Here is a 27,862-nt window from a genome sequence, read left to right on the forward strand (position 1 = left end):
GCATGGACACCACACATGCTTTTTAGGGAACTACAGAACGGAAAAAATGCAGCTCATTTCTGTCTCTTTTATTTCTCTGAAAACACATCCCTTATGGCACCACCCAGAGCAGATCACATACCCATAATGTATATTCCAGAAGCAGAGAATTCACACTCGTATTCAGAAAAAGTCCAAACCAGTGGAATGGGTAAATAAATGCTAGTGAGTGTAAACAGCGAAACACTGCTAGAGCCTGATGTACTGCATGCTGTGCTAGCTTATTGATTACGCATAAAGGTTGTGATATTGGTTCTTTTGATGTCTTCATTGTCATTAAAGTCAGTACTCAAAAGTATAAAGATTGCTAGAAAATGCTTGGCATCAGCACCAAATGTGCCCCCCTCTTTACAGATCAGCAATACATTTAATGCAGTATAGTTGGATGCAAGTTTTAGTATCACTGCATTCTCTTAGTAAGTTGTTGTATTTTAAGCAGGTGAATATGGTAGCAACCAACGTGCTCCTAGATATGGCACAATTGGATTGGCGACCAATTTTTTTGGGCCTAGCAGCCATTGGCTCCTAAAGCTGAGGGAACACAAAGCCACTGTTACAGTTATTATTATTATTATTTATTTCTTAGCAGACGCCCTTATCCAGGGCGACTTACAATTGTTACAAGATATCACATTATTTTTACATACAATTACCCATTTATACAGTTGGGTTTTTACTGGAGCAATCTAGGTAAAGTACCTTGCTCAAGGGTACAACAGCAGTTTCCCCCAACCAGGGATTGAACCCACGACCCCCCAGTCAAGAGTCCAGAGCCCTAACCACTACTCCACACTGCTGCCCAGTGGCTTGAAACCTGGTTGCTGTATCAAACCCCAAGTCTCCCCTGGTGTGCCATGCAGTGGCCTGAAACCTAGTCTCCTGAAAGCAAGTTCCAAGCCAGAAAGTGGCTTTGTGTTCCCTCAGCTTAAGGCAAAAAGTTTGTCTGGTGCCCTGCCAATGCAAAAGTACAAATTATGATACCTGGACATTGATAAGGCCCATTTTCTTCATATATGGTACGCAGTTGTATTCTATGGTAGCCAGACAGCATTCTTTGGGATATACTGGTGGTAGCTGTAGTAAAACTAGGTTGACCAAGCAGAACTTATTCCACTGCTTACCTTCGTAAGGATCAGAACGTGTCATTTGTATGAACAATGGGAAGTGCTACTTTCATTTTGGAAAGAAGTCTCTTGAGTATGAAAGTCTGGAGCACTACCAAAGAGCAGCAAGAGAAGGGTGGGTCCTGGATACAGCAGTGCAGAGCAGACAACAGATCCTCCATCTTTTTCCTAATGCAATATCCAGACTTCAGAAATAACAGAAACTGTAAGACTCATTTATTCTTACAGAAATAAACAAAACGTACAAGTATTTTCATTTCAACCCAGTATGAAAATAAAAGCACTGTAATTGGTCTTATTCTGATTGACAGTATGTTTCAATGTACACTGTTAATGTCAGAGTATCTTCATGCATCATGCAAGAATTCTGGATCTGTACCAAAACAGAAGCTCCCAGAAGGTAAAGTGGTTGTAGCTAACAAGACTAGGGATGGGCACGTGTCATTGTTTATTCAAATAATGAAAAGAATGTCTACTCTGTACTGCATTATTTATAAGGCTTGGTTATGCCAGGACCGAGAGGTATGCACTGTATGTAATATGATGTGCTACTTCATTTAAATGTTTATTTATATTTTATAGTTGTCCAAAGAAGACATCATTTATTGATTAATTATGATCTGTACGTTATTATATTGCTTTTAATTGCTGTTTGAAAATTGTGCTTAAGTTGGGCTTTTACTGTACTTGTATTACACTGCCTGTTAAAAAAAGAGCTGCTTATTGAAGCATTATAAATAGTACTGAGATTTGGGGGGGGGTTACGTATTACTTCAATTTTGTTACTATGTAAGCATTATTTTTACCCAGTGGCTTGTTGATGTAAAGTATAATACTGTACTCGTTTAGTAAATTTACATGTATTCAGTTATTAATATATAAACGGAAAAACCCGTCCCTAAACAAAAACATTTACAAAATCTTACCATCTATAAATAGGCCTAAAATGTGCAGTTATTAATAAAATATTATAGAAAGCATGTATTCTGCATCGCAGGATGTCTGTTTCTGCTTTACTTCCTAGGTCATTTCACCCCAACAGTGTTCTTATTGGCTGCAAGACATGTCAGTTTAGTTACTGACAGGTAAAAAGTTACTGAAGGGGTGGGGACAGTTTCACTCTCCTGGTAAAAAAAAAAAAAAAAAAAAGTTTACCATTCTTATTTATAGGTAAAAAGATGTAAAAACGAGCGCAAGCAGGAATTCAGAGAATACAGACAATAACATTAGCCTGCTCTAAGATAGAAAGGGTTAAGGGTCTAAGTGGCGTTGGTCATCTGTCTTTCAGAACTCCTGCTCTCCTCTGTCCCTATTTGTGCTCTGGAGACTTCCAAATGTAAAACTCCACTATAGAAAAGGTCTGACCCGGGTGCTTTACTCATCTGCCTTTGTCTGTCCAAGTATATCACCTGTCAGTTTTCATCTTTCAGCTAGTTATTGTATGTTTTCTAACCATACTGAAAACTGTACATACTGTAAACATTCATTCTTTATCTTCCAGAAGTGTTTACCTTGCTCAGGACTGTGTCTGTGAATGTATAATGAATGTGAATGTGTAATGGCTGAACTGATAACTCTGTATATTCCCCGATGACAACAGCATGCTGTAGCTACTCTGCATCATTTCCTCATATGCAGTAGTTCGAAGATGGTATCTTTTAAAATACGCAGGGAAGGCAGATGCTCACACACTTTGCTTACAGAGCAGTGAGTGGGGTTTGCTTGATTGTTCCTTAATTCCTCATTAATCTCTGATTTGTATACGCAAATCCTAGTCAATGCTATTCTAGGACGTGTGTGTAAGAAAATGCTATTGTGTGAAATATTCTACTCCGATACTAAATACTGTACGAGTACCAGATATTTGTCAGAACAATAGTACACTGTAGTATGTTGGTTATTCTGTGTGTTTTTTTATATAGAGCACACATGTGTGTGTTTATAGTTTTCCATTTCCAAGCTTTTTCAAATGACACAAATGCCCTTGGAAGATTTTCTTCTGTTTTCCCTCTGCACATGCTGTCTGCTAAGAGAACAATGTCAGTTTCGTAAAAGAGCTTTATTGACCATCTTCCTGACTGTCCTTGGTCTACGTGCTGTTGCTGTGCTGGGTGTCTCTCTTCCTCTCTCTCTCTCTCTCTCTCTCTCTATACCAACAACTGCAGCATAACTAGCAGCTCTTAGTCCCTCACCTCTTTTTCCTTGCTAACAGGCTGCAATATTGGCTCCTCCTTTCTTGCTCAGTTCCTGCGGCTGACAGACCCCGTTCCCTTAAGAACAACACATTGATGATAACCCCCCCTTTCAGTGAGAGTCAAGGCCCAGTAGCTCATTGCTGGCAGGAATCCAGGCAGGCAGGCAGGCAGTCAGGCAGGCAGGCACACACCGAAGAGCAGGAGCAGGAGCAGAGGGATGAGGTGATGTTTTGGGACAAGTGCCATGGAATGATGGGCAACTCGCAACGCAGGTCGAAAGGGAGGCACAGAAACAAGGGGGCAACAGGTACCTTTCCAACTATTAAAATCTGGAGGAATACAGCAGGTGTAGAGGAGCTATCACCATCTGACTCCTGTCTTGGCAGTTAGCCCTTTAGCCATGTTCTGTATATACACAGTCTTGCCTTATTTTTTTGAACAGCATGTTCTTATTTTTTTATGCACAGACTGTTGCCTATTGCATTGTGACCTTATTATACCGTTGTCTTGTTAATTGAAAAGGGTACTGCATAACGCAAATGTCATGTTCTTATGCCAAGGTAACCTTTGGGTATTGGGCAGCGGGCATAACAACATTATTGATCACAGTTTTCAAAGACCACTCCATCACAAAAAAACAGATTCATTAGTTACTGTAAATGTCCTTAATGGCTACTGTGATCTTGTCATATTTGGTTGCATAATTTCTGCACTGTAGTTTCTGTGCTTTATAAAGCTGGTAGTCTTGTAACTGCTACTGCTACCAATATGATTTCTCCAGAAATGTTGCACTTTTCTCTTTCTAGAGCTAACTTTTTTGCCTCATGTTTATAAAGAAGCCAGGCTGATTTTTACATGTGTTTTTGGAACATTTCTCTTCTAGGAGAGACTAAATAGCTTGAAATGAAGGTTTGATCATCAGTTGTGATCTTCATTGCTTAAAGTTTGTGTTGCATCGTGGTACAGTGTACAGCATGACTTCAATATCACAAACTTCAACTCAGAAATAAACATTGTAATAGTTATTTCAGAAGCAGACCCTGTGGTAGAAAAATGACGCGAGTTTGTAAGAGAATTATAGAGATTGTATAATATAGGGTAATGTAAATATTCCATGCCATGTTTTTACCTTTTGGAATTTAAAATCCAGGTCGCAAGTGAATCTGACAATCTCGAATGAGACCCAAATTGACATTCGTCCACACCACAAAACCACATCAATTCCACTCATTTGTGCTGTACATCACATGGCTACATGATTCTGTTTCCCACAACCGCCACTGTTGTTGAAACAGAAAACAGCAACTTTGCGCTGAGAGAGACATTACCCCCCAAAGGGGATGGCTTTCCTAAAGCAGCGTCTTAATAATGCATGAAGTACAACTCTTACTCTGCCATGTTTCTGTGCTCTGAAACATCATTATCTGTGTTAAACATCATTTTACAAAGATTTGTTCCAAGGATGTGACAGGAGCCGTGGAAATGAATGAAACTTACAGTAGATCTGATTAATTATTCAAATCTATCAGTTTTAAGGCTTAGATCTTTGGGGGGGATATAAAATCCTCCTGATTGACATTTATCCAGAGAACAGGTACCGCACAGGTCAGCTCAGTGCTGTGCAGCTCAATTTAATTGTGTAGCTGGGTGTTTGTGTAAGTCAATTTATGTTACTTTATTTAGTGGTTTGGGGCCATAAGAGACACACATAAAACATACAGAAAAGAAACAAACCACTATTTCTTTACATTAATAATCATAAGAAATAAATAAGAATGACCTCTATTTATCATTTAAAAATCTGGAAGCATACTGAAGGCAATAAGGCTGCAATCCTACAGGGTTGCACAGTAAGCACATGTGAGTGGTGCAGGAATGAATCGGTGTCCACAACAGAGAGTGTATTTACAAGGTGTCCAGTTTATTCAAATAAATGATCACCTCTACCATCAATGGTATAAGGGATTTTAAAGATGATGGGGTGGTAGTGCAGATGATAAGGTGGTAGTGCAGGTGATCGGGTGGTAGTGCAGATGATGGAAGTGCAGGTGATCGGGTGGTAGTGCAGATGATGGTAGTGCAGGTGATCGGGTGGTAGTGCAGATGATGGAAGTGCAGGTGATCGGGTGGTAGTGCAGATGATGGAAGTTCAGGTGATCGGGTGGTAGTGCAGATGATGGTAGTGCAGGTGATCGGGTGGTAGTGCAGATGATGGAAGTGCAGGTGATCGGGTGGTAGTGCAGATGATGGTAGTGCAGGTGATGAGGTGGTAGTGCAGATGATGAGGTGGTGGTGCAGGTGATCAGCTGGAATTTTAGGATTCTAGGAATAATAATACAAAAAAAATGTATGAACATAATTTAGATCTTTAATTTAACATCATGTAATCAAAGAAACTCAAAGTGATATCGCAAAAGTCTACTGAAAGCCATAATAGTAGTACCACATTTCACATCTTTTGTGGATGTTGCCTTGTAAACTGAGTGCCCAGTTTCTAATATATTTTTCAACGCGGTAGAGTTTATCAGCCAAAAACCAAAATCGTTTCCAAACAATGTGCAGTCGTCATCTGAAATGGTTTATGCGATACTAGTAACTGAAATGGTGGCTGCTATGGATTTATAAAAAGCATACGGTATACTCCCCATGTAAAAGATTACCACACTAAATTTGCATAGTAATTTTCCAATGCTTTTCCCATGGTTGTACTACACATTTACTATAGTTTACCATTGTTTGCCTTGTTTTTTAATATGCTTTACCATACCTCCCTGGGCTGTACAATGCTAATCTATGCTTTACCATGCTTTCACTATGCTGTATTAATCTCTGTTATGTTTTTACTAATGGGAAACCTTTATAAGGGGCTTGATAAGGAATGTGCCAGTGAACAGGACTAAATAACAATAACAGGTTAAACTGCGGAAGCACCACAGGTTCATTTAATTAGTCCATTTTCTTCTTGTGAATTGTCAGGGCTGTTTTAATATGCAACTCTTTAGACCCATGCTGTCAAACGTTTAAGTACTTCATTTAGGTAACATTTGAATCCTCTCAAAATGAGGAATTAGGTATTTTTTCAAGTTGATAAAAGAGGTTTTACTCCACCTCCTCACCCAATTCACCCCACCTAATCAATATAACAGGGCCTACACGCAAACCACACTTCACATGCATGGGAAACATTTGGTGTAAAAGTGCCATTTTGAAGTGCATGTTTTAATTATAAAATTGGTCCATGACCCAGTGAAAAGTGACGCGACTACAAATGAAGCATACTTTTAAATGGAACCACAGGTGAGTGTCTCATAACTCCAGCTGAACGGTGTAATGGTTAGTGCTGTGGAGTTGACAGTAAGTGAGTCATCTGGGGAATGTAAATTTGACATGGTCAGAAGAAGTAGCCCCCATTGCTCGTACTCCACCAGGGACTAATCTCCACTGAGAGCAACTAAGTGAAGCACTTTGAATGGAAGAGGGAAAGATAGATGGAGCAAACTAACAAGAACTGCCTGACTGACTACAAAACAACACCTTATTTCTGTTCAGAAGTCCCTCATTTTCCTCGCTGAGTTGGACATTTAAGTACATGCATTTTTAACATCTGTGGTTTTATACAAGAGTTATTGAAGCCTGGGGTTCCTACTATGCTAATTATGCAGAGCAGCAGAATAATGATTTGTTTGAGCTTTGTCGTTCTTTGGTAAATCAGTGCCCTATTTAGCCCTGAAGAGGTACTGGAACTTATACTGGACTGACCTTTCAAAGTGTGTCAGACTAAGAGAGAAGCGTAGAGTACATGGTATTGTTGGTCAACACGGGTAACGATTATTGGCCTTCTAATTACAAGTTTACATTACAGCTGTTAAATGCTGATATGAAAGCTGCATAAGACCATAGTTACAAATGAGAGGAGGCCATTTGGCCATCAATGCCAGTCCGGTTCCTATAGAACTTTATCTAACTGTCTCTTAATGGGATCCCAATGACCCAGCAGCAACATGGTGTAAAACAGTGTATCATATCCTCAGTACTTTGTTGGTTTCCACTCAGTTTCTCTGTCTCTGTGCTGCACTTGAAATATTTAGAATTTGAGAATTTCAGTCAAGCTTGTTCTAGATTACTTACTCCAGATTCAATTATTTCTTTGTAAGATACATTTTTGCCCTGGGATTAGTCTGGTTGTTCAAAGTGTCATTTTTGTAATGCATGGCAGTGACAGTGAGCAATTCCTCTGCAAGACTGATTGAGAGGGGTGGTCAGCGGTCAGCTGTACGGCCATGGTAGCTGTATTTCAGAAGCATTGATATAGGGAATTGTGGCAATGCGCCCCGCCCCTGTGTGCATTTGTGTGTTATGTGTTGTATGTTGCGTGTGTTAATGTTGGTGTATAGTCATTGGTACACGGGATATAAACGGGTCTGTGTTTCACATGTATTTAAAAAGTGTAGATTTGTATTTAGGCACGAGGAGAGCACAAATCACTTCACGTGCTGGTTAAATGTAATATGTGAGCACGGGGTTGCACAGAATTAATTCACGTGCTGGGATTCAAGTGAATAATTAATTAGAAATTGAATCCCAGCACAACAGTATATATAGATGCACATTTCTTTCAGTCGGGGTTGGGTGTTCGAGAGTGGAGAACGGGTGAGAGAGAAGGAGAAGGAGAACGTAAAGTAGTAAAGTAAAAATAATATCTAGACGTGTTTGTACTCACCGTGTTTGTTTGTCTCTCCGTGCACCGTTTGTTAAGTGTTTAGTACGTTTTGTTTGTCTTTTTATTTTGGCGTGTAGTGCCGTGTCCCGTGTTTTTGTCTGTTCAAACCTTTTATTTTCTGTTCTGTTTATTAAATGCTGAGCGCGATCACGCGCTCAGCTTAACCAAAACCCCAAATCTCTGTGTGTTACTTCCTGATTCTGGTCTGACGCCACCCACTCCGGCCGTCTTTGTGACAGGAATAAAATAATAATAGTTGAAGATGTTCATTTTAAAACTCTGATGGCTGGTTTTACACATCCCGATTTAATCACAAATCTGTTATTTTATGTAAAGTAGACTACTGCCAATCAGTTCTGTTGATTTTAAACTGTTCCTTTTAATGCGTAACAAAGCTGTAATCCTGCTACTTCATTGTTAAACTGCAGTTATGTTTTCCAGTCAGCTAGTATCATGGTAGTGACATTGTTAAATTGTTTTTCATTTTAGAGGCTCACCAAAATAATATTCTAAAACTCTGGTAATGTTACACCACGTTATTAGGGTTGACCCAAGTATTTTGAAATTGATGAGTATTGGACTGCAGGGTAAGTTTCCCTGTTTAAAACATGAGGGCGAGAGCCATGCAGGCTGTAAAATAGCTGTTCAAGAATTGAACTATATTTACAGGGATGTTATTAAGTTTAGGGAAGTATGTAATGTTTTTCTGAACTAAATTTTACCATTTTTACAACAGACTTTAGTAAAATAACGAGTGCCTTTGGGCTAAACTGTTTTGTTCACCTCCTCACTAAAGGGAAATCAGGGAGTTCACGTGATTCCTGAAGGAACTAATCCTGAATGAATTACTTGGGGAATGAAAAACAACAACAATAATCCTTTACTGCAAATCATTATTGCTTGTCCCTTACTTACCAAATAAACATGCACTACCGGGTTCTGGTGTGGATTTTCCCCCCAGTGTATGTTACTGAACCGTGGCCAAAGTTGTGACAGGTTAGGGTGGTTATTAAGGTAGTTAATAGCATAGTTATTAAGATGCCCAGTAAATATGTAATAATTGAAAAGTGAACAGGACTTCAGTGCTTTGTTGGTTCCATGTTCTTCTATGCAATAGCCAGAAAGATGCCTGGAACCAGCATACTTACTTCTTCACTAAAAACATCGGGTTCAGGATGCTTGGTTTCTGATACTTGTACACATGCATAGATCAAACGGAGTTTAATATATGCAGTATTCAGTGTGTCAGCAAACTGTTGTTACTGCACTGCTGGTCCTCGATTAGTTACTATTGTGAAGTCAAGGAGGACTGATTACGCGTTGACGACTGAGAAATGAATAACCAATTGTGACTTATTTAAAAGGGAATTGTGTGTGAAAACGTATTCGTCTGTTTAAGGGGAGTCTGGGTTCACAGATAAAAACCTTAAAATACAAAAATAAATGTCTGTCTGCAAAGGGAAGGACCTGAGTTGTGTTCACAGTGCACCTTAAACCATGCAGAAGCTTTGACATGTTCTGGACTAGATGCTAGAGTGCAATCTCCTCACTTAGCCACCATCACAGCTTTCTACAGCTGTCTTCCATCCAAGCACTGACCAGACCTCATTTCATTGCGATGAGATCAGAACCCAAGATGGAATGGCAACAGAGTAGCTCAACCCTGTTGGCTTAGCAATGACCTCATAAGTGTTTCATTCCATTGATCGCGTTGGAGAGGTGGGTGCTGCCAAAGCAATAAAGCCAAGGTCAGGCCATGGCAGTATCTCTCAATGACCTGTGCTGTGAAGCAGTGAGAGCACACAGGAAGGAAAGACTGGCATCGTATTTTATATACAGTGGAACCAAACATTATTCAGACCCTTGGCTATTTATTCTCATTAAGTATTTTATTTTCCTAAACTGTACTAATAATTTAATTTGTTGAATTGGTGCTTGTTGGTGAGGGATAATGGCACTGGCTATAGTCAGGCAAGTTGATCAATGTTGCAGTTTTCCCATGGTAATGCATTTACCAGAGTTTACCATGATTTGCAATTATTTAATATGCTTTACCATACCTTTATAGACTTTACAATGCTTACCTGTGCATTACCATGCTTTCATTATGCATTATTTATTACAGTTTGCCATGTTTTTAGTGTGGTAAGGGTGCTGCCAGGCACCGCAGTCCTGACCTGAACATCTCAAGCAGAAATTGATTCATTTCATAATACTTGAGTTGGAATCAAACCCAGGCCTGGTGAAAGGCACGAGAGTCTAGTAAACTAGTCCACTGCACCACCTAGCCCCCCAGTACAGTAAACCTTAGATGTACATTGTTTTGCTTTGTTTTGTTTTTCAACAAAACCCCAAATCATGATTTCCCTGTCTTGGCTTACAGAACTACATTATTAAAATAATAATAATAATAATAATAATAATAATAATAGTTCTCCCCAGCAAAGCAGGAAAAAACATTAATACTGGGAAGGAAAGGGGGACAGAGCCCTGACAATGGGCAGAGGGGAGCTTGCTAAAACATTCAGTTCCTGCTCATTTCCTCTCTTTCTCCCTGGACCAGACTGAAGGAAGTTCAGCCCCCCTCCACAAACACACACACACACGCACACACACCACCTCCCTGACAGCCTGTACTGTGTGGGACCTTACTCCCACTCTGACAGTTTCGCTCTCTCTGCTAGCCCCTTGTGTGCTTTCTGGATGCTACTTTGGGAGCTTTGCTCACCACAAAGACATGGAGAAATCTGAGTATTTAACTCTTTCCAGGAGTAAAGGAGGTAAGTGGGCATGTTGATGCAATATAGGAAAGCTATGAAAATTGAAACACGTCTAAATCTAGCCTGTTCTGGGAGGGGTCTGCTCCCTGAACTGAAAGGACAGAACTGTGTTGAATTGGTAAGAGGGTCAATAGAGGGTCATTAGAGCATTGGTATCAATTTATTTTACAGACAACTTTATAGCTAGGAAAAAAAAAAATCTCGGTACCAGTAGATTATAAGTTCTTCCAGTAAACAGATTGAATAAGGATAAGTTTTCGTTTTATGTTGGCATTTGGTTACATTTATTACAGGAATTCGCACCCGATAAAAAAGGTTTAAATCTGAAAGTGTATCCAGAGTTCACTGGCTGGGGAGCTGACTTGTTAAATATCCTGTCAGGTTTGGTGCATCTAGAGTAGATTCAGGCATTTTATCCTATAGAGGTTACCAGCCTGTTTCTGTAACTGGATACAGATACAAAGGGAGAAAATGATCCTACCTGGTGATTCATACAAGGAATCTTTGAGCGAGGCTTTTAATGAATAAATCCTATCAGAAGGCTTGGTAATGGCCCTCACACTGTAAAGAGGCTGTGCGTATTGGAAACATCTCTGCAAACTTCAGTTGTTGATTTAATAGATTTGGGTTTGTCAGACGAGAAACTGAAGACCAGCGATTTAAGGTACAAGAAGAAAACAGCGACTGTATGGATTTTACTTCAAGGATTACTACTTGTTTGTTGATAACCACCTGCCTATAAAGGAAGAGGATACAGTACTTTCTGTTATTAACCATTATTTTTGCTTCTATTAAAAACACATAAAAGACTATTCTTAGACTGAGTTTAGACTATTTAGGTTTTGTATATTTTAACATATACGGTGTCCAAGCTTGTATATTTGTGATTGAAATCGAAGGCAATCACACCTGAATTGGGACTTGGATACATGCCCTTTCCTTTCCTAATTAAGTTAGCTATATTTTTAGCAATTATTTCAAGAAAGGTATTCAGGGCCAGATACTTTATTACTGAAAAAAACACTACTTTCATAAAATTCACACTGCCTTACACGCTGGGCCTCCTATTAATGTCTTGGCATTTATTGCTGAACACATTTCATTTAAAGTATTCCTTAAAATGTAATTTGTTTCCTTTTAAGTTTGTGAAGTGGTTAAGTTAGCCAGTTAAGGGCTCAGAATTGACCCGTGTGTCTGTGCAGTTCCAGCTGGTAAGACTCATGCCAACAGGAAGGTATGTGGTGGTGTTTTTTTTTTTTTTTGTTGAACCCTGTCGGAGCTTTTATTTACACATGAGAACTACCAGCAATGGCCAGCCCTGGCTTTTAGCAGGCCAGTAAGTATTTGCAGCTGGTCATACTGCTTCAAGAGATGGCATTCTGGGAAATTCAGTATACTAACGTTCCTATCTTCCACTGTAAATTGACTGCGGTTTACAGTGGAATGTACTTTTATCTTGTTGCTGTAAACCTGTCTGATTGTATAAGGCAGGTTGTAACCACTTCTCAAGAGTCTAATAAATGTGTGTTTATAACTTTTGAGGTACAAGAATTTCCTTGGGAGGTGACCCTATTTGTATTATCATGCATTTGTTATAGTTTTTTTCAGTCTAATAAAAGGCAATACTGTTTTGACAGTGTTATGTATTACCTTATTGTAATACTAATTACAGTACTCATGATGATTACTTAGTTTTGTTCATGGAAAAACACCAGAGGAACCTGGAAATCAGAGCCCATGCTGTCAGTATAGTGTGATTGGTGCCATACTTGCATCCTTATCTTAGCTTTTTATGGAAGCAATAATTGTATCAAGTAATAATGCAACCATACCTGCAATCTGCCTTTGTGTTGACATGGACCAGCAGTCTGGCAGTGTTCTCAATTAGCAGTTGTCCCATGGTTGGATATTATGTTCTTCAGACCTTTTTTTACTATTGCTCCGATTCCAGCTTCATTGCTGGACCTGGGATTACATAAGGCCATTTCTCTGTGTTTGGGGGCTTTTCTCCATAACTCATTCCATAACCTACCATAGGTTCTGCTTAAGTTTAATTTCAGTGGACTAGAGTGCTTCCAGGTTGCATAATAAAGAACTGAATTGAGTTGAATTGAATTGGTGTACCTCAACTGCTTGCTCGGATACTGAAAGCCAAGCCAGATAATTTGAGATTTATATTCAAAATATGTTTTATACTTACTTAACAGCTGTAACAGCATTAGACTGGAAAATAAAGGCAAATGCCTAGTTCATTCCGTACCATTATTCTTTTAAATAACTCATGATAGAGTGTCGGGGGATCATAGTACAAGAGATCAAATTATTGCTGGCTATAAATGTAACATCTTACAACAAACTAGACTGTGTACCTTTAAGCAATGGTGTTATTGTGTTAGATCAGTAAGTGTTGTAGAGAGCAGATACCCCCCCCCCCCCCCCCCCCTTTGTCTCTCACAGGTGACTGTTCTCTTTGCCACTGCATCTGCACACATGGCAAGTGGCAAGAATCCCATTTCACAAACCAACTTCCACTGGCTTTTTCTCTATCTACAGATTGCATCATTGTTAAATGAGTCACTGATGATATTAAGCAGCACAGGACAGATTTATTAATGCTATCTATTATATGACAGGAAAGGGTTTAAGTAGTCTTTTCCACATGTTTAATTTGGACAATGCAGTGTGGAAGTAATTGTGAGGAATGGACTGATTACAATATGCAAAGCCTCAGGAGATTTGTCAACCTAACATTTTCTTTCACTTTTTATTTCTACATTTTCTTTCTGTATATGATGATTGGCAACATTTTTGTGTTTCCATAACATTTTTGTGCATACTGGTGCTTAATTTGCACAGAAAGAGGTGCCGGGGCACAAGCAATGACAATAATACCGTTCTTAAGAGCCGCACATTCAAAATCGTAATGCGTTTATGTGAAAGAGTACTGTACTAGTGTTACTAGTTTACAATCATGTATTCCACATCATATACAAAGTAGTAATATGTGCAGAAAAAGAAATTAAAAGCAACCGCAGGAACAAAAAAAAAAGAAAGAAAAATAAGCCAGTAAATTCAGAGACTTGTTTTTTATTTTATTAGCCTCTGGATGTATTCTCCAGCTACAGACCCGTCCACCTTTGCTCGTCTTCGCCTGTGTCGAGACGCATCTCCTCAGTTCTAGCACCTCCCTCACTTCCTGCCCTCCCATACCTTTCCACCCTCGCGTCCCTGTCTCTATTATCCACAACCATTCTCTGTTCAGTTCGAGTAACGATAACTACAGTAGGTATGAAATATTATACTAATAAATAATAACAACTAGCTATGGTAAACATCGCAGTAATAACTGTCCAATGAATCAATAATGTAGTAAAAATACTGCAGTTAACTGTATGGCTACTTTGTTTTTTTCCCCAGTTGTTAGCCTGTCAAGCATTGGTGCATACTGTGATATAGTACATGGTTTCCTAAACTGGGGGCCAGGGTACCCCTGGGGAAGGACAAGATGGTTTCCCCTAAGCCAGGAGTCAATTTGTTTTGATTAGTAGTGATTTTACGATATGTAACTACGGTATGTAAATATACAGCTCTGTTGTATATTTATAATATTAATTTCCAATGCCCGTGCAAATAGTATGTAGTTTCATATTTGCATTAATTCACTGGGTGGGGGTCCTAAGTCAGGATGTCTAAGGTCATGACTTGTACTACACTTGCTTTTGACACGATATACACTTTTATAAATTAATACTAAAATTGCCAATTGAAATTACTGCAATGTAAAATATGAAATGCAGTATACATCACTTGTTTAATGTTTTTGATCATATGGATCTATTGATCTTGTAAATGGTTGTGTATTATAAAAACCTAGAGTTTATCCTGGAAATCGCAGGTTCGAATCCAGGCTATGTCATTGCTGACCGTAACCGGGAGTTCCTAGGGTGTGGCGCACAATTGAGGGGGTACGACTCCATAGTTTTTTAGTGAGGGGGGCTGCGTGACTTAGCTAGCTCTCAACGGAGGGGTTAGGTTGTCACACCTGGTTGGTGTAAGAATACATAATCCGTCTTGGGAGTGCACTGTCACATTAATAATTGGGAGGTTTCCCCTGCTAAATGAGTCCCAGTTTACGTTCTGTTATTGGGTTGTGTTGTTACTCTGAGCATGGTGACTGATAGAGGGCTGGCGTGTGTGATTGGGTTGGGATCACATACGACAGTAGAGTTAGAAGGATAGGTGGTGTTCCATAAATCGGACGGAGCAGAGAAGGGAGAGCAAAGCAGTACAGGCTTGAAGAGAGCTGTCGTTCATTTCTGGACTGTTGCGCCCAATCTGGCTTTCAGTGAGGTAAAGCTAGACGCTCCGTTCTGCCTGTGTTCAATTAACCTGGAAAAAGGCTAAGTGAGCATCCTTTTAGCACCAGACACCCCAATGCCACATGCAGGTCACGATAAAAATATGTATCTCCATAAATGTGATGACCCTGATTGGCTACTTGTATGATACATAATAAGATCAAATGAGTTAATGACAGTCAATTTTGTTAAAAGAACAAAATGGAATGAGTTAGGGAGTATTCATACCAACTGTAAAACACACTTGTTCTATAAAACCACTTGGTGAACTACAGTGAGCTATGTTTTGCTTTTGGTCTTGTATCACAATACAAAGGCATCACAATACATACCTCTCTTATGGTATGATATCCTGTATCATGAAAACAAGGTTTCACTATTTACATGTTCAAATACAGTTAATCCTATCATTCTAGTAAGGCTTCCAGCTATTCAAAATAATTGTGAACAAGCAGATAATTTTATTGAGTTTGCAATAAATGCATGACACATTCCCAGATATTGACTTAAACAGCCACCTTCTAAATGATGATCATTACTGGAGCAAAGAAAACTACTGTTCAGCTGCATGTGCAGTGTGTGAGTCTGAGTGAGATGACATCACTGCAGCCGCTTCCTCTGGGAACTGGGCTGTGCTACAGGAGACGGTGCTGGAAATCCAAGCGCAACATTGAAAGGAAACCTCATTATGCAGTAATGAGGTCCCTTCTGTGGGAACAAGCTGACAAGGTGCTGATGACATTTCATTTAAAAACATCTTTAATGACGCTGCCGTAACCCTAGCTGTCTTAATTAATTGAATAAGATGAATTGATCAGAATAAATCCTTTGAGATTGAAATCTCATTTAAACCATTTTATCCTGGTGATACAGTGCAGCAGTGTGTCAATTAAAAAAAGGATTGGACTAGCATGCAGATTATGACAGCACAAACTGGGAGTCATGTCATGTCAAGCTGTGCTTGATTTGCATTTGCCATCTCTTTACTACTGTAGGGGAGCTACAGTCCTAGGAATCAGGTTTTTAAACATCTGCGTTTGAGGAGCATGTATTAGTTTGCCAATCTGCCGCTGCAGGCCAGGTTTAATCATGGGTATCATAGAAGAAAACTGAACTCTTTCATGCCACTTAAAGCCTTGTATCTCAGAAACAATTTGAGCTAGTGCCTTCATATTTCCAGGACATTGACTTCTGTCTTGTTGAGGTCATGTGACTTTTGGAGTTCCATTTTGCATAGGCAGGTACGGTGCTATTATTTTGTGATTTATGAGGACCCTCTGAATGTTAAGTGTGTTAACATGTAAATGAATGCGTCTCACTCTGAATGCGTGAACTTGACATCTCTGAATCAACTGGCATTGTGGTGTCACGTGGATATGCATGATTAAATATTATGTTGAGTAGTGCTGTTCATGTAGGGTAGGAGTAAAACCCAGGATATTTAAGTATCAAATGAAGGCATATTAAAACCTACTTACTTTGAAGCCTTGAATATCAAGGGAAAACCTAGTAACAAATGCCCTAAAAAGTGTCTGGTCTATTAAAACTTTATAATGGAGCCACTGAGATGCAATATAGGCCTGTCTACAACAGCTAACATGTTCTAGCAAAATAACAAAAATAGTGTACAGTAGTGATGTGCAGTATTAATGGTAAAATGTGTGAAAAATATAGAACTTAAAAATCCAAATCATAGCTAACATAGTCAATGATCTCCTTGTAAAGAGAATGACAGTGGCATTATTTGGAATGTTGTCTACCTAACTACATCTGCTTTACGGACTGCAAATGTGCTTTGATCCTGGTATCCAGGTGATATATGATGCTATTTCTTGTTGGTAGGACAATGAACAGTGGTGTATGGAAGCACAGGCATCCTCCCGGTACCTCCTCTGTGTAAACAGTGATTTGAATGCAGAGGCTGAGGAGAGCCACAATTGCCTGTGGATAGAAACTCCCCCATTGCTGTCATCTTTGTTAAGAATGTGGTTTCTAACTGATAGTAAACACAGATGGTGAAATGTGAAATCCTCAGCAACAAAAACACTGTTGTAATAAACACCTCTGCTCATTGGACTTGCTTCTTCATATCAGTTCAGCAGACAAACACCCCAGTATTTAGTAGAACATGATTTTATTGAACAGATGTGTATATACAATGGACAATGGAAGACGTTGAAATGACCACAGTGTGTTGATACAATATTTGGCTTCTTGGCCCCAGAGCTCAGTGAGACAATAGTCCAATAGATATTTCAGGGCAAACACAGAGCATTTATACCTTGAGGAAAGTGACATATTGCTGGGGCTGTCTTTCCTTCCAAACTATGCTTAACAAGCACCATTTCTCAAGGAGGAGGCTGTGTGGTCCAGTGGTTAAAGAAAAGGGCTTGTAACCAGGAGGTCCCCGGTTCAAATCCCACCTCAGCCACTGACTCATTGTGTGACCCTGAGCAAGTCACTTAACCTCCTTGTGCTCCGTCTTTCGGGTGAGACGTAATTGTAAGTGACTCTGCAGCTGATGCATAGTTCACACACCCTAGTCTCTGTAAGTCGCCTTGGATAAAGGCGTCTGCTAAATAAACAAATAATAATAATAATAAAATGGCTATGAGACTGGATGAGGGTTTTATTACGCATTATAGGTTTAATAGGTAATCTGTGTGTGTTCCTCTATCTAAAACAAGAAGGCTCTGGTGAGTATTCATCGTGACAGGTAGAGAAACACAGCCAGAGAGTTGACACAAGACAGAAGTCTACTGCATCTTATGCAAAAGTGACGTGAGAGAAGAATTGGACCTTGTGTCACTGGTCCAGTGTAATATACAGAAATCGGATTTGGTGAGATACTATAAAAGGCTTTAAATAAAATGAAGCTAATTGTGCTTTAAACCTATCTGAAGTGTGCTGTATAAACAGAACGTTTTAAAGAATGATCATTTGAGACTGAGGTCTGCACTGTAGCTAAACCCAGGGGTTGTGAAGGTAGAAGTGTAGTTTGGGGATTGGTATGTGACTGACACCTGCAGCGGAGATGAAGTGATGTGATACCAGAGGAGGCTTTGCTGCTCTGTGCTCTGCTCCTGCCAGTGTGTCAGTAGGCTCTGTCTCAACCTCCTGCGTTGCCTATGAAACCCCTGTGCCCGCCGGATACTTACAGTACCCACAGTTTAGTTGGGTGTGTTATTTGGTTATATGCTGTGCGGCCTGATTATAAAACTTGGGATGGAATTCAGCTAAATTTGATTGGTATGAATGAGGATGTGATATTGTCAGTAGTTTGTTTTCTTTCACCCCTGTATATTCTGTATCAGAAATTATAGTAAACAGGATTCACTAAAGGGAGTATTCCCCATTAGTACCATATTAACTTAGTACTAAATGAAAAACTCAAATCTCAGGGCTATTGCAATTGACCCTATAAGGCCAGGAGCTCCAAGTCTTGTTCTGCCAGTGTTTTATTTTTCTCCTTCCAGATATGTATCTTCCAGTGGAAATCACAGATCCCAGTTATGAACGTAAAGCCAAGAACTACAGGAACAGTAACAATGAGTCATTGAGTGCTCTGCTGAAAAATAAACTTACTTACAATACTCTCCCTCCTAATACACTTATCTGGGAAATAAAACAGCAGACACTTAAATAAATAGTGGGCAACAGGGGCATACAAAGTAACTGATCTGTCTGAATGATATTGCCACAAACCCACACTCAATTGAATCATCGACCTCTCCAGGAAGATACTGTGGGCAGACTGTAACAATGACCGCTGGTAATTATATCTTCAAACGGAGAAATAAAAACCCTGAAAATTGCATTACTACAGGTTGTAGTGTACTGGAAGATAATTGAACAGGGTCTGTGTTCGACCTGCATAGTGTATCTCTGAAAGGACGCACTGGTTTGTGTTCCACTGGCCTGAGACTGATAAGCTTGACGGGGCAAGGCAAGCAGCAGAGGGCTGAGATGTGAAAGGTTACATTGACTACAGAGCCAGAGATAGCAGCAGCCATCTGGAGAACCTCATTAGGAGAACTCGCTGTCAATACATTTTCTGCCTGCCGCAGTGTGTGTGGATGTCGATGTGTTTGTGCATATGACATTTACAGCGGCAGTAATTATTGAGTTTTGGGTAAATGGTTGATGGTGTGTATGTGTTTATTTTTTATTGGGAGACTCATTTCAAAGGCTATGGAGTAAATTAGTGCAGGCATATTGAGAGGCTCCTCACAATCGCATTTGTGTAAAATCGAGAGTTTATTGGTTTATTAGCAAATTCAATCTGAAATGTCTATAGAAGGCTAGCAGTGTATGATAAAGCTTTGGTCAATATTAGTGCAAAATCATAATAGAGTGTGACTGACAGACACATTGACAGACATGAGCAGTGCATAAGGGTCTCAATTTCTGAAAAGAAAAAGTTAAACTTTATCATGAAAAAGAGAGATTACCCAATATAAGTTGCAAACTATTGATTCTTTAAGTGTCTAGTTATTACTGTGATTTAACTCATAACCCGGTCATTTTAAAAGTCAGTGTATATGGGTGAATGGTTAAATACGGAGAGCCAAAGTGGAAGTGGACCTTGTTATTATCATACAGTATAAAGACTACAAAGATGCGTATTCTAGTAAACAAAGGGTGTGTTTGGGAAAACTGTAAGAGGGAGGAACAAATGGGTTGTTTTCTTCAGCAAGATTGATGCTAACTGCAGAATGTAAAATAATATCTTCACTATGCCTTACAAATTGATTACAAAGATCTGGCATATCTAATCAAGCATGATGTAATGAAACAGATGAAATGGATTGTTTTTTCTTCCCTTTATGGGCTGGCTGCTGCCGTTTCCTTGGCATATACAGTATACTGACTTCACAGTCTGATTTTAGAGTCTGAGGTTCTGTGTACACAGAGGTTTATAGCACAATCATATGTTTCCAAAGTAAAATATATTCCAATATAAATACAGCATCCTGGGAAATGTGTTGAGCCACTATCAAATCATTTACACTTGGTATATCACGGGGCCACCTTTAGCACGGATGGCACTGGAAAGCCATCAGGATAGTCCCTCTACAAGATTACAGACTGCCTGGAGAGTAGTTTGTCTCCATTTTTTGTTGCAGCTCTATGCAGTGTGTTCAATCATTCACCGGAAGCAAAATAAACCGGCTGCCAGGTTCCTATGCAGTGCAACAGATATTGCATCAATGGCAAACATTTGCTGTATTTATTTTTCAGTGATTAAAAAAAAATATGTATATTTACACTTCTAACAGAAATGGGAATTCACAGAGAATTACATATTACACAGCAATGGGTACATTTCACAGAAATCATGAAGTTTGTCATAACCGTGAACAAAATACAAATGGACATTAGATAGTTTAGATAAAGAGGCATTCAGTACAGAAAATAGGAGGCACTTTTTTACACAGAGAATTGTGAGGGTCTGGAACCAATTCCCCAGTAATGTTGTTGAAGCTGACACCCTGGGATCCTTCAAGAAGCTGCTTGATGAGATTCTGGGATCAATAAACTACTAACAACCAAACGAGTAAGATGGGGCGACTGGCCTCCTTTAGTTTTGTAAACCTTCTTATGTTCTAATGTGTGTGTTTTTCACATATGAAAATATGAGCCCTACTGATGGCAATATTTATTAGATAAGATTTACTGGAATTATTTTGTTAGCATGATGCACTTTAATTAATACAGTGGTTTTGTAATGTGGATGGCTTCAGTCTTTTCACTTAAGGGAAAGACGACTGCACTAACCTCCAGCTTGACAATATTGCACGCCAGGCTTCTGGGAGCTTATTCTATTACAATGCCCATATTCTCCAGGGCAATGGGCTGAGCAGCTCCTATTGGGATTTCTTTCTTGTAACTACATAAGATTATCTTGAACTAATGAAAGGCAGACCATCTTTTTCACAATTATTGTTATTTACAATTTAGGGATTGGTAAAATGATATGCATACTGTGTACAGTATGTAGTAAAACGAACTTCTAGTAATTATTTAGTATTACTGCAAGTGCTGACTTTAATTTAATTGATTTGAACTCGGACAGAGTTAGGATATTTAACTGATTTTATATATTAAATATCCTACCTGTTGTCAGACAACCCTGGCTTTCTCATCTGCTCCTGTAAGCTAAGCAAGTTCTGGATTAGTTTATACTTAAATGGGAGATTTAATGGAAGGTTCTTTAGAACGTCGTATTGGGCCATAAGTAAGGTATGGGAAACTACCATTGATTTGCATAACAAGCCAGGAAGAACAATGCAGTTGGAACTCTTTGTAAAGATGCTGATTTCACTGATTCCCTCAATTATGCAAAACAGCAAGTGTTGCGAGTGACCAGTGGGTTCAGTTCAAAGCATAGTAGCAGCTGAATGTCACCACAGTATGCACTGCTGTGTGTGGCTCTATTAGTTAATAAACTCTCCATTTCAGTTAACTACCAGTTCCACTGTTAGGGTTAGGATCAGATAAATACCTGTAAATACCTGTATCTTGAATCCGGGCTTGAGAATGGGAGAGGCATTGATAAGCCTTAACAAGGCAAGCTGCTTTTGTAGCTGTTGCTCTAAAGTGACTAAGTAGAGAGTTAAACTGGAAGCTTCATTCTGAATGAACAGCAGCTCTTACTAAACACGCTGCTCACAAACCTTGGGAAACCCTGCTGGCTTCCTGTTCAACGCCTTGCTTATTTCCTTTTTGAGAGCGTGATGGGTTTTGTTGTTACATGCAAACGAGATTAGGGTTTACCACAGTATAACCATGATGACAAGGCAACACAGCTAGGCATTGCCTGGGGAGCAGTAAACAGCACACTGAGGAGAGCATCGTCAGGACAGGACTCTGTAAGTATTGTATCTTCTCAGCTAAAATGCATTACATTGCTTAAGACTAACATATGTATACATGTATGTAAACTTATCATCCAAAAAGACACCAGAAAGACACATTGATTTGAATGTATCTTATAACTATGGTCAATAGATTATCGTGTCAGCATCTGTAGCTGGCAGTCTGCAAGGTGTTTTAATAATTCGGGAGAGATGTGAGACCATTCCCTTCCTGTGATTACTGTCTCAATTTCCTCCAGGAAAGTGGGGGGTGAAATTCTGCAGCAAAGTCAAGGGTCCTCACTTCTGAAGAGCATTTGGCTCAGTCTGTTACTACTAAAGTAATTCATATAAGGAAACACAAGCCAAAAACCTTAAAAGTAAAAGGATTGTCTTGCCCATTGTGACTGAAACTAACTGCATAAGGGAGATACAGATTTTATATATACAGAATACTCCATACATTTCTTAGCTTTTAGAATATATCATTGAGCGCTTTGAAGTTTTGAATTAGCACACATCCATTGACAGTGATATAGTACATCTATCTTTTAAATACTGGTAACTCAGGTAAGGCCAACCTTTTGTTATAGCAATTAACTGTAAATGGAATGCATGTACTGTAATTACAGTAACAGATTGGCTTAGTTTGGTTGCTACTTGGCAACACCAAAAAATCATCTTCATAATTTGGATACGGGTTAATATTGTGATTTCTAATTAAGGTAATCTAGAAACCTTAACTTGTTGGAGAAAAAAATATTAGCTTATTTGTTTCAGAATCTTGTTATGTGGTATTAGATTTGCACTGAAGCGAGTTCTTTCAGTTCCAGTTACTGTTGCTCCAACATTAAGGGTGTGGTAATACATGTTCTGCAACTCATTTACAGTTTTACACTTTCAGATTTAGAACACTTTTGGAAAGACTGTTTTCTCTGTGCACTGCTTTAGATTCATTTTAAGAAACAGCATGTGTTTGATAATGCCATCTCAAGAGATTTTGTCAGAAGCCTATAGTGAAATATGCTTTCTGTTACAGAACTGGGAATTGTCAGATGTTATTGTATGATATATATGTACTCATTTACCTTAGAAAGTGCTGCTGTGAAAAGGCAGCTTATGAAAAGAGCTGTGTACCGTGTATTGCAGAACAGAAGATATCCCTGGTAAAAGGATGCCACATTTACAGGATTAGCTTTGTAGCATAAGTGCAACAATATTTCTCTGCTTGTTGCTTGAGGGAACTATTGTGTATGTTATTATCTATACAGGAAAGGTCTTGTTAAAAGACACAACTCAATTGCAGTGATGGTGACGATTACAAATTATGTTTTATATTAAATTTGCATAAAGTGTATTAGCCAATGTCACAGATTTTTCTTGATTTATTATTTTTTTATACGCACTATTAAAAGGCCTAAAACCTGGTTTTAATATGCCACTATTAAGCCAATTCAAATTTTTAGCAATGTAAAAGATGTATTTTGACAACATTGTAGTTGCAATTTTAGGTTCAGTGGGTCAAACAGTAGATGATTTATAAACCTTTATTTATAAACCTTGTTTTTTAAGTATGGCACTCGCTAACCATCAGTGCGGTTTGGGGTTGGGTTGGTGTCAAGGGAAACACATTTCGCTTCAGTAAGAACATCTGCTCTGCTGTGGTTCATCGGTTATTGCTTATTTATTTTCAGTGTACAACAGTCTTGCAGTTATCATTGCATCATTTGAAGAACAAATGCCCCACCTATTTCCTCTTCTTGTGGAACCGATTCCTAATCAAAATAATGTGCATGAATTTGAATCTATTCAGAGATACAAAGGTATTTAGTAAGCAAGGGTTATGGGAGGGGTAAAATAGGCAGCACATTGCCCATGATAGTGCCCCAGTACTTCTTGGAGGGTAGTGTACACTATATGTAGAATATTATATAGGGTCCTGTACGATGCAAGCTGATGTCCACTACACAAGAGGTCAGTGCGGCTAACGAGCAGGATAACTAATCTTAGTGTGACACAATTTCCATTTAATACAAACCAATCTGATACAAACAAATTCAGCTGTATTACATTTTACATCTATATCAGGGTCTATATTGTATTCTTTTAGTTAGACAGCCATAACATACCTTTCTCAATTTTCTCATTTAATAAACTAGGAGTTTAATTAAAGGATGGAGGAAAGGCTTTGAAAAAAAGGCCCTACACAGTATCTAGAAAACAATTGGTCCTATTGTGTTGAAACTTGCTAAGGACCTCCTTTTAGTTATCGAGAGTATCATAATCTTTGGGTACATGGAAACTGGATGTCTGTCTTCCTCCGAAAAAAAGTCCAGCCAGTGTTTGTGAGAATAGTATTTACAGTAGTTGTATTTATTTGTTTCAAAAGTACAAGACACCACCCCTGTTATATAGTTACCAAGATATTCAACACTGATGCAGTCAAACCATTTTCTTCACCCTTCAGAGCAGCCCTTGAAATTATTATTCCCGTGCGCATGAGCTGCATTAATAGGATTTGTTATTAGAGTGTTTGAGTGCTACTTAATTAAGTACTAAAGCTGACATAAAGTCAGCTTTGGAGAATGTATCAGTCTGCTAATGGATAGGATTGCATTTGCTTAATTGAGTGTGTAACCCTATGACTGGACGGAGGCATTCGGAGTTCACTGACTAACAGTTAGTCAGGCAAGATTTGTCGGGTGAGGCTAAGCGACAGGGACTAAGGCTAACTGTGGTTTTGTCAAAGCAAAATAAAGCGTTACATGTAACGAAACACATCGTTTGAAAACAAGTTTAGTCCATCATGATGTAAACAATTTAGTTATAAATCTAAGCTGCGTGTAAACCAAGCCATTGTGTTGCTTGAATTGCAAAAATGTACCGCAAACACAGCTGATAAGCAAAAAATGCAAGGTGTGCATTGAGACAGCCACTCCCATCGCCACTGAACCATAAAGTTTATCAACTCAAATAAAAGCATAAACCACCAAAAATGAGGAACTTTATTCACTAACCAATACAAAACAACCATTTCACTGCTCTAGCTGTATAACATGACGTGCAGCTGTATATAAAATACCTTTTTTTATTTTGTGATTGTGGTTTCTTCAGAGAATTATAACTGCTGAATTGCCTCACTTTACTGAATCAACAGCTTTAAGCGATCAAAGTGAATTGACACAAACGTGATCACATCGAGGTATTCACTGTATTAGGTTATGGGGAGAACATTGTAAAACTATTTTCTCGTTGAATAAATGTGTAACATATACTAAGTGGCTACAGATAACTCCCATCCCTGGATGTGAAACTGGCTTGGACATTTCACAGTGTTACGATTTTGGTGTTGTGTAAAACTTGTGTAATGTCCGTCTGAGTATATTATGCAATACATGAGCCTTTAACCCTTTTGTATCAGCAGGATATATGTTACTACCTTAGGTTAAAGGAGCTTTCATTGTTCTCTGCCTTATTTCACAGGAAATATTTTACACTTGAACTCCCTGGGTCATTTCACCTCAGCAGTGTCTTCTGGGTCATAGCATGCAACTGGCTGAAAGCATGGCAGTCAATAGGGGAAGCAACTGCTTGGTTATTGACAGGAACGAAGCTATAGATATCATGTTTTAGAAATACATCCATGTTTACAGTAGCATGTGTTTCTTTCAAAGCTGGACATTTGAAACCTATGTAACAAATGGAAGTGCTCTATAGATACAATTTATCACTGTGATAGTGTAACTAATCATGAGATGAACAGCATCCGTCCAATTTTAAAAGGACTTTTTCATTATGAAATGCATTCAGCTCAACCATTATAAAAGTTTCTTGTAAAAGTATTGTGAAGCCCAGAAAAGTACCTTTTATAGTACAGTTATAATACATTTTGAGTAAACTTTTATCAGGGAATAACAGATTTGTTTTTGCACCTTTTACTTCTTTTCCTAAGATTGTTGTTGATTAGCATAGGAGGCTGTCATGTAACTTGGTAAAACTGTAAAAAATGACAATACTCATGGTTTGGCCAATGCCAGGATTTCACTTCGTTTGTCGAGAGTGACCTCATCCTTAGGTGTGCGTGCTACTCACAAAGTTCACACACAGTTTTGTTTTTTTAAGACTGCATCATACAATGAAAGGAAGCAATGTTCAATACCTAAACTGAATTGCAAGTAACTATATGAAATTAAAAGTTAGAACAAATGACTGCAATATTTAGATTGGTCTTAGTGACGCCGTGATTCGGACTATAGTCAAACTACACTTTAACCACACTCTCTGTGGACATGGTACCATTGTAATGTATTATCAGTATACCAATTCTTCACAAACTGACAATGAAAATGTGCCAAATGCAACTGATTCGTCACATACACATGACTCTCATTAGACTTAAGGTAAGGGTTACAGATATGCATTCTGGGATATGGGATAATCAGAGGTCTTGACCAGGACTACAATCCCACAATTCACTGCAGAGCTAATACGTTTCTAAGGAAACAAGCAAAGTGATAATTGCAGGTACAATATGAGTGTTTTTAGTTAGTTTGATCATGATTTCCATTACATGAGAGTAGATGTTAAAACTTCATGCTGATTTGAACTCGGCTCTCGCCAAGATAAGCACCAACTAAGACGTAGCTTTACAGTAAACTAATGTGATCCATTTGTGTCTCCATCCATTTGCGTTTCCTTCCATATGATGATGTAGATGTCCTTCTGCCTGGTGTTGATGGCTGAAGTGTAATGCTGGCTCCAGGGATCAGGTTATGTAAATATTTTAATGGATTGGTTCTCAATAATTTTGTAAACAAGGGAATGATTTGTTTTGTGTTGAGTAATTAACATGTTTATTCCATTACATTAATACCCAAAAACTTCTATTTTTTGAGTAATTCCCTTTTAAGATGTTTTGAGTATTGGCACACCTCTAATAAACCACCCTGTCAGGAAGTCAATTAGTTAAATGTACTATTCACTGACTCCCCACCAAAGAGTCAAAACAACAACCACCAGGGTGGGGCAGGTGTTGGAAAACCAGCTTTTTAATAGCAGCAACAACTTTAAGTTATAAACACACCACAACATCTCAAGGCATGTTCACTTCCCCTTTTTAAAAGGAGGACACCCTGAACTCTTGAGCAAGCATTGTGATAATCAGGACGCTGAGTGTTGCAATAGTTAGGATAGAAGACCTTCAGGAAGAAGACAATGGGTGCAGATGCTTGACACTCCTGCTGCCACTCATCTGATTTGTACAGAGCTTGTGCTTCAGAATGGCTGTTGTTCACACACTCTTCCACATTTGTATATTCAGATCTCACTAAAGTATTGCTTTTCTAATTCAGGGCTGCTGTGGTATCTAAACCCTTGTTTTCACATTGGGATTTGTTTGACAAAAAACATTTCTCAAGATACATAATCTGTGACCCAAACACACGACACAATATTTTGCCAAACGACGTCTAGAGTGGAGCTGGAGCTGGGCTTGCAGACCTATGTTGAGCAGCATGAAGCTCTCGTTTCTAAATAGGCGCACCCTGCTTAACTTGTGTGCATGCTTTAGTTTTGAATCAAATAAATTTTTAAAATGTTTGATCTGGGTTCTTTTTTAAATGACTGATGATGTACAGCTTGTTTTGTACAAACCCTTGGTTGCCAGCTGCTGAGAATGAGTATTTGTGTTGGCATTTAGAGGGGAGGGTCCCTGCCCAGACTTATCATTGCCTATCTTTGGGCACACCCATGCAACACACTTGGTCTTGTGGTTTTGGGTGAGACAATAC

At 38.9% G+C, this 27,862-nt stretch overlaps 1 protein-coding gene across 5 annotated transcripts in view; it reads left to right on the forward strand.

The window, feature by feature from the left end:
- Window positions 1-27,862, forward strand: part of LOC117412413 (NHS-like protein 2) — a 95,366-nt gene that overhangs the window by 50,246 nt on the left and 17,258 nt on the right. Inside the window, exon 1 of one of the 5 annotated variants that reach the window (XM_058989116.1) lies at window positions 3,406-3,665. The exons of 3 other annotated variants lie outside the window; for them this stretch is intronic. In XM_058989116.1, the coding sequence (XP_058845099.1) occupies window positions 3,452-3,665 (214 nt within the window). In that variant the 5' untranslated portion in view covers window positions 3,406-3,451. Of the gene's footprint in view, window positions 1-3,405; window positions 3,666-10,724; window positions 10,859-27,862 lie in introns of those variants that run through there. One more of the 5 variants, XM_058989118.1, reaches the window with a different exon arrangement.

The sequence above is a fragment of the Acipenser ruthenus genome, chromosome 16 (assembly GCF_902713425.1).
Source record: "Acipenser ruthenus chromosome 16, fAciRut3.2 maternal haplotype, whole genome shotgun sequence".
Taxonomy (NCBI): domain Eukaryota; kingdom Metazoa; phylum Chordata; class Actinopteri; order Acipenseriformes; family Acipenseridae; genus Acipenser; species Acipenser ruthenus.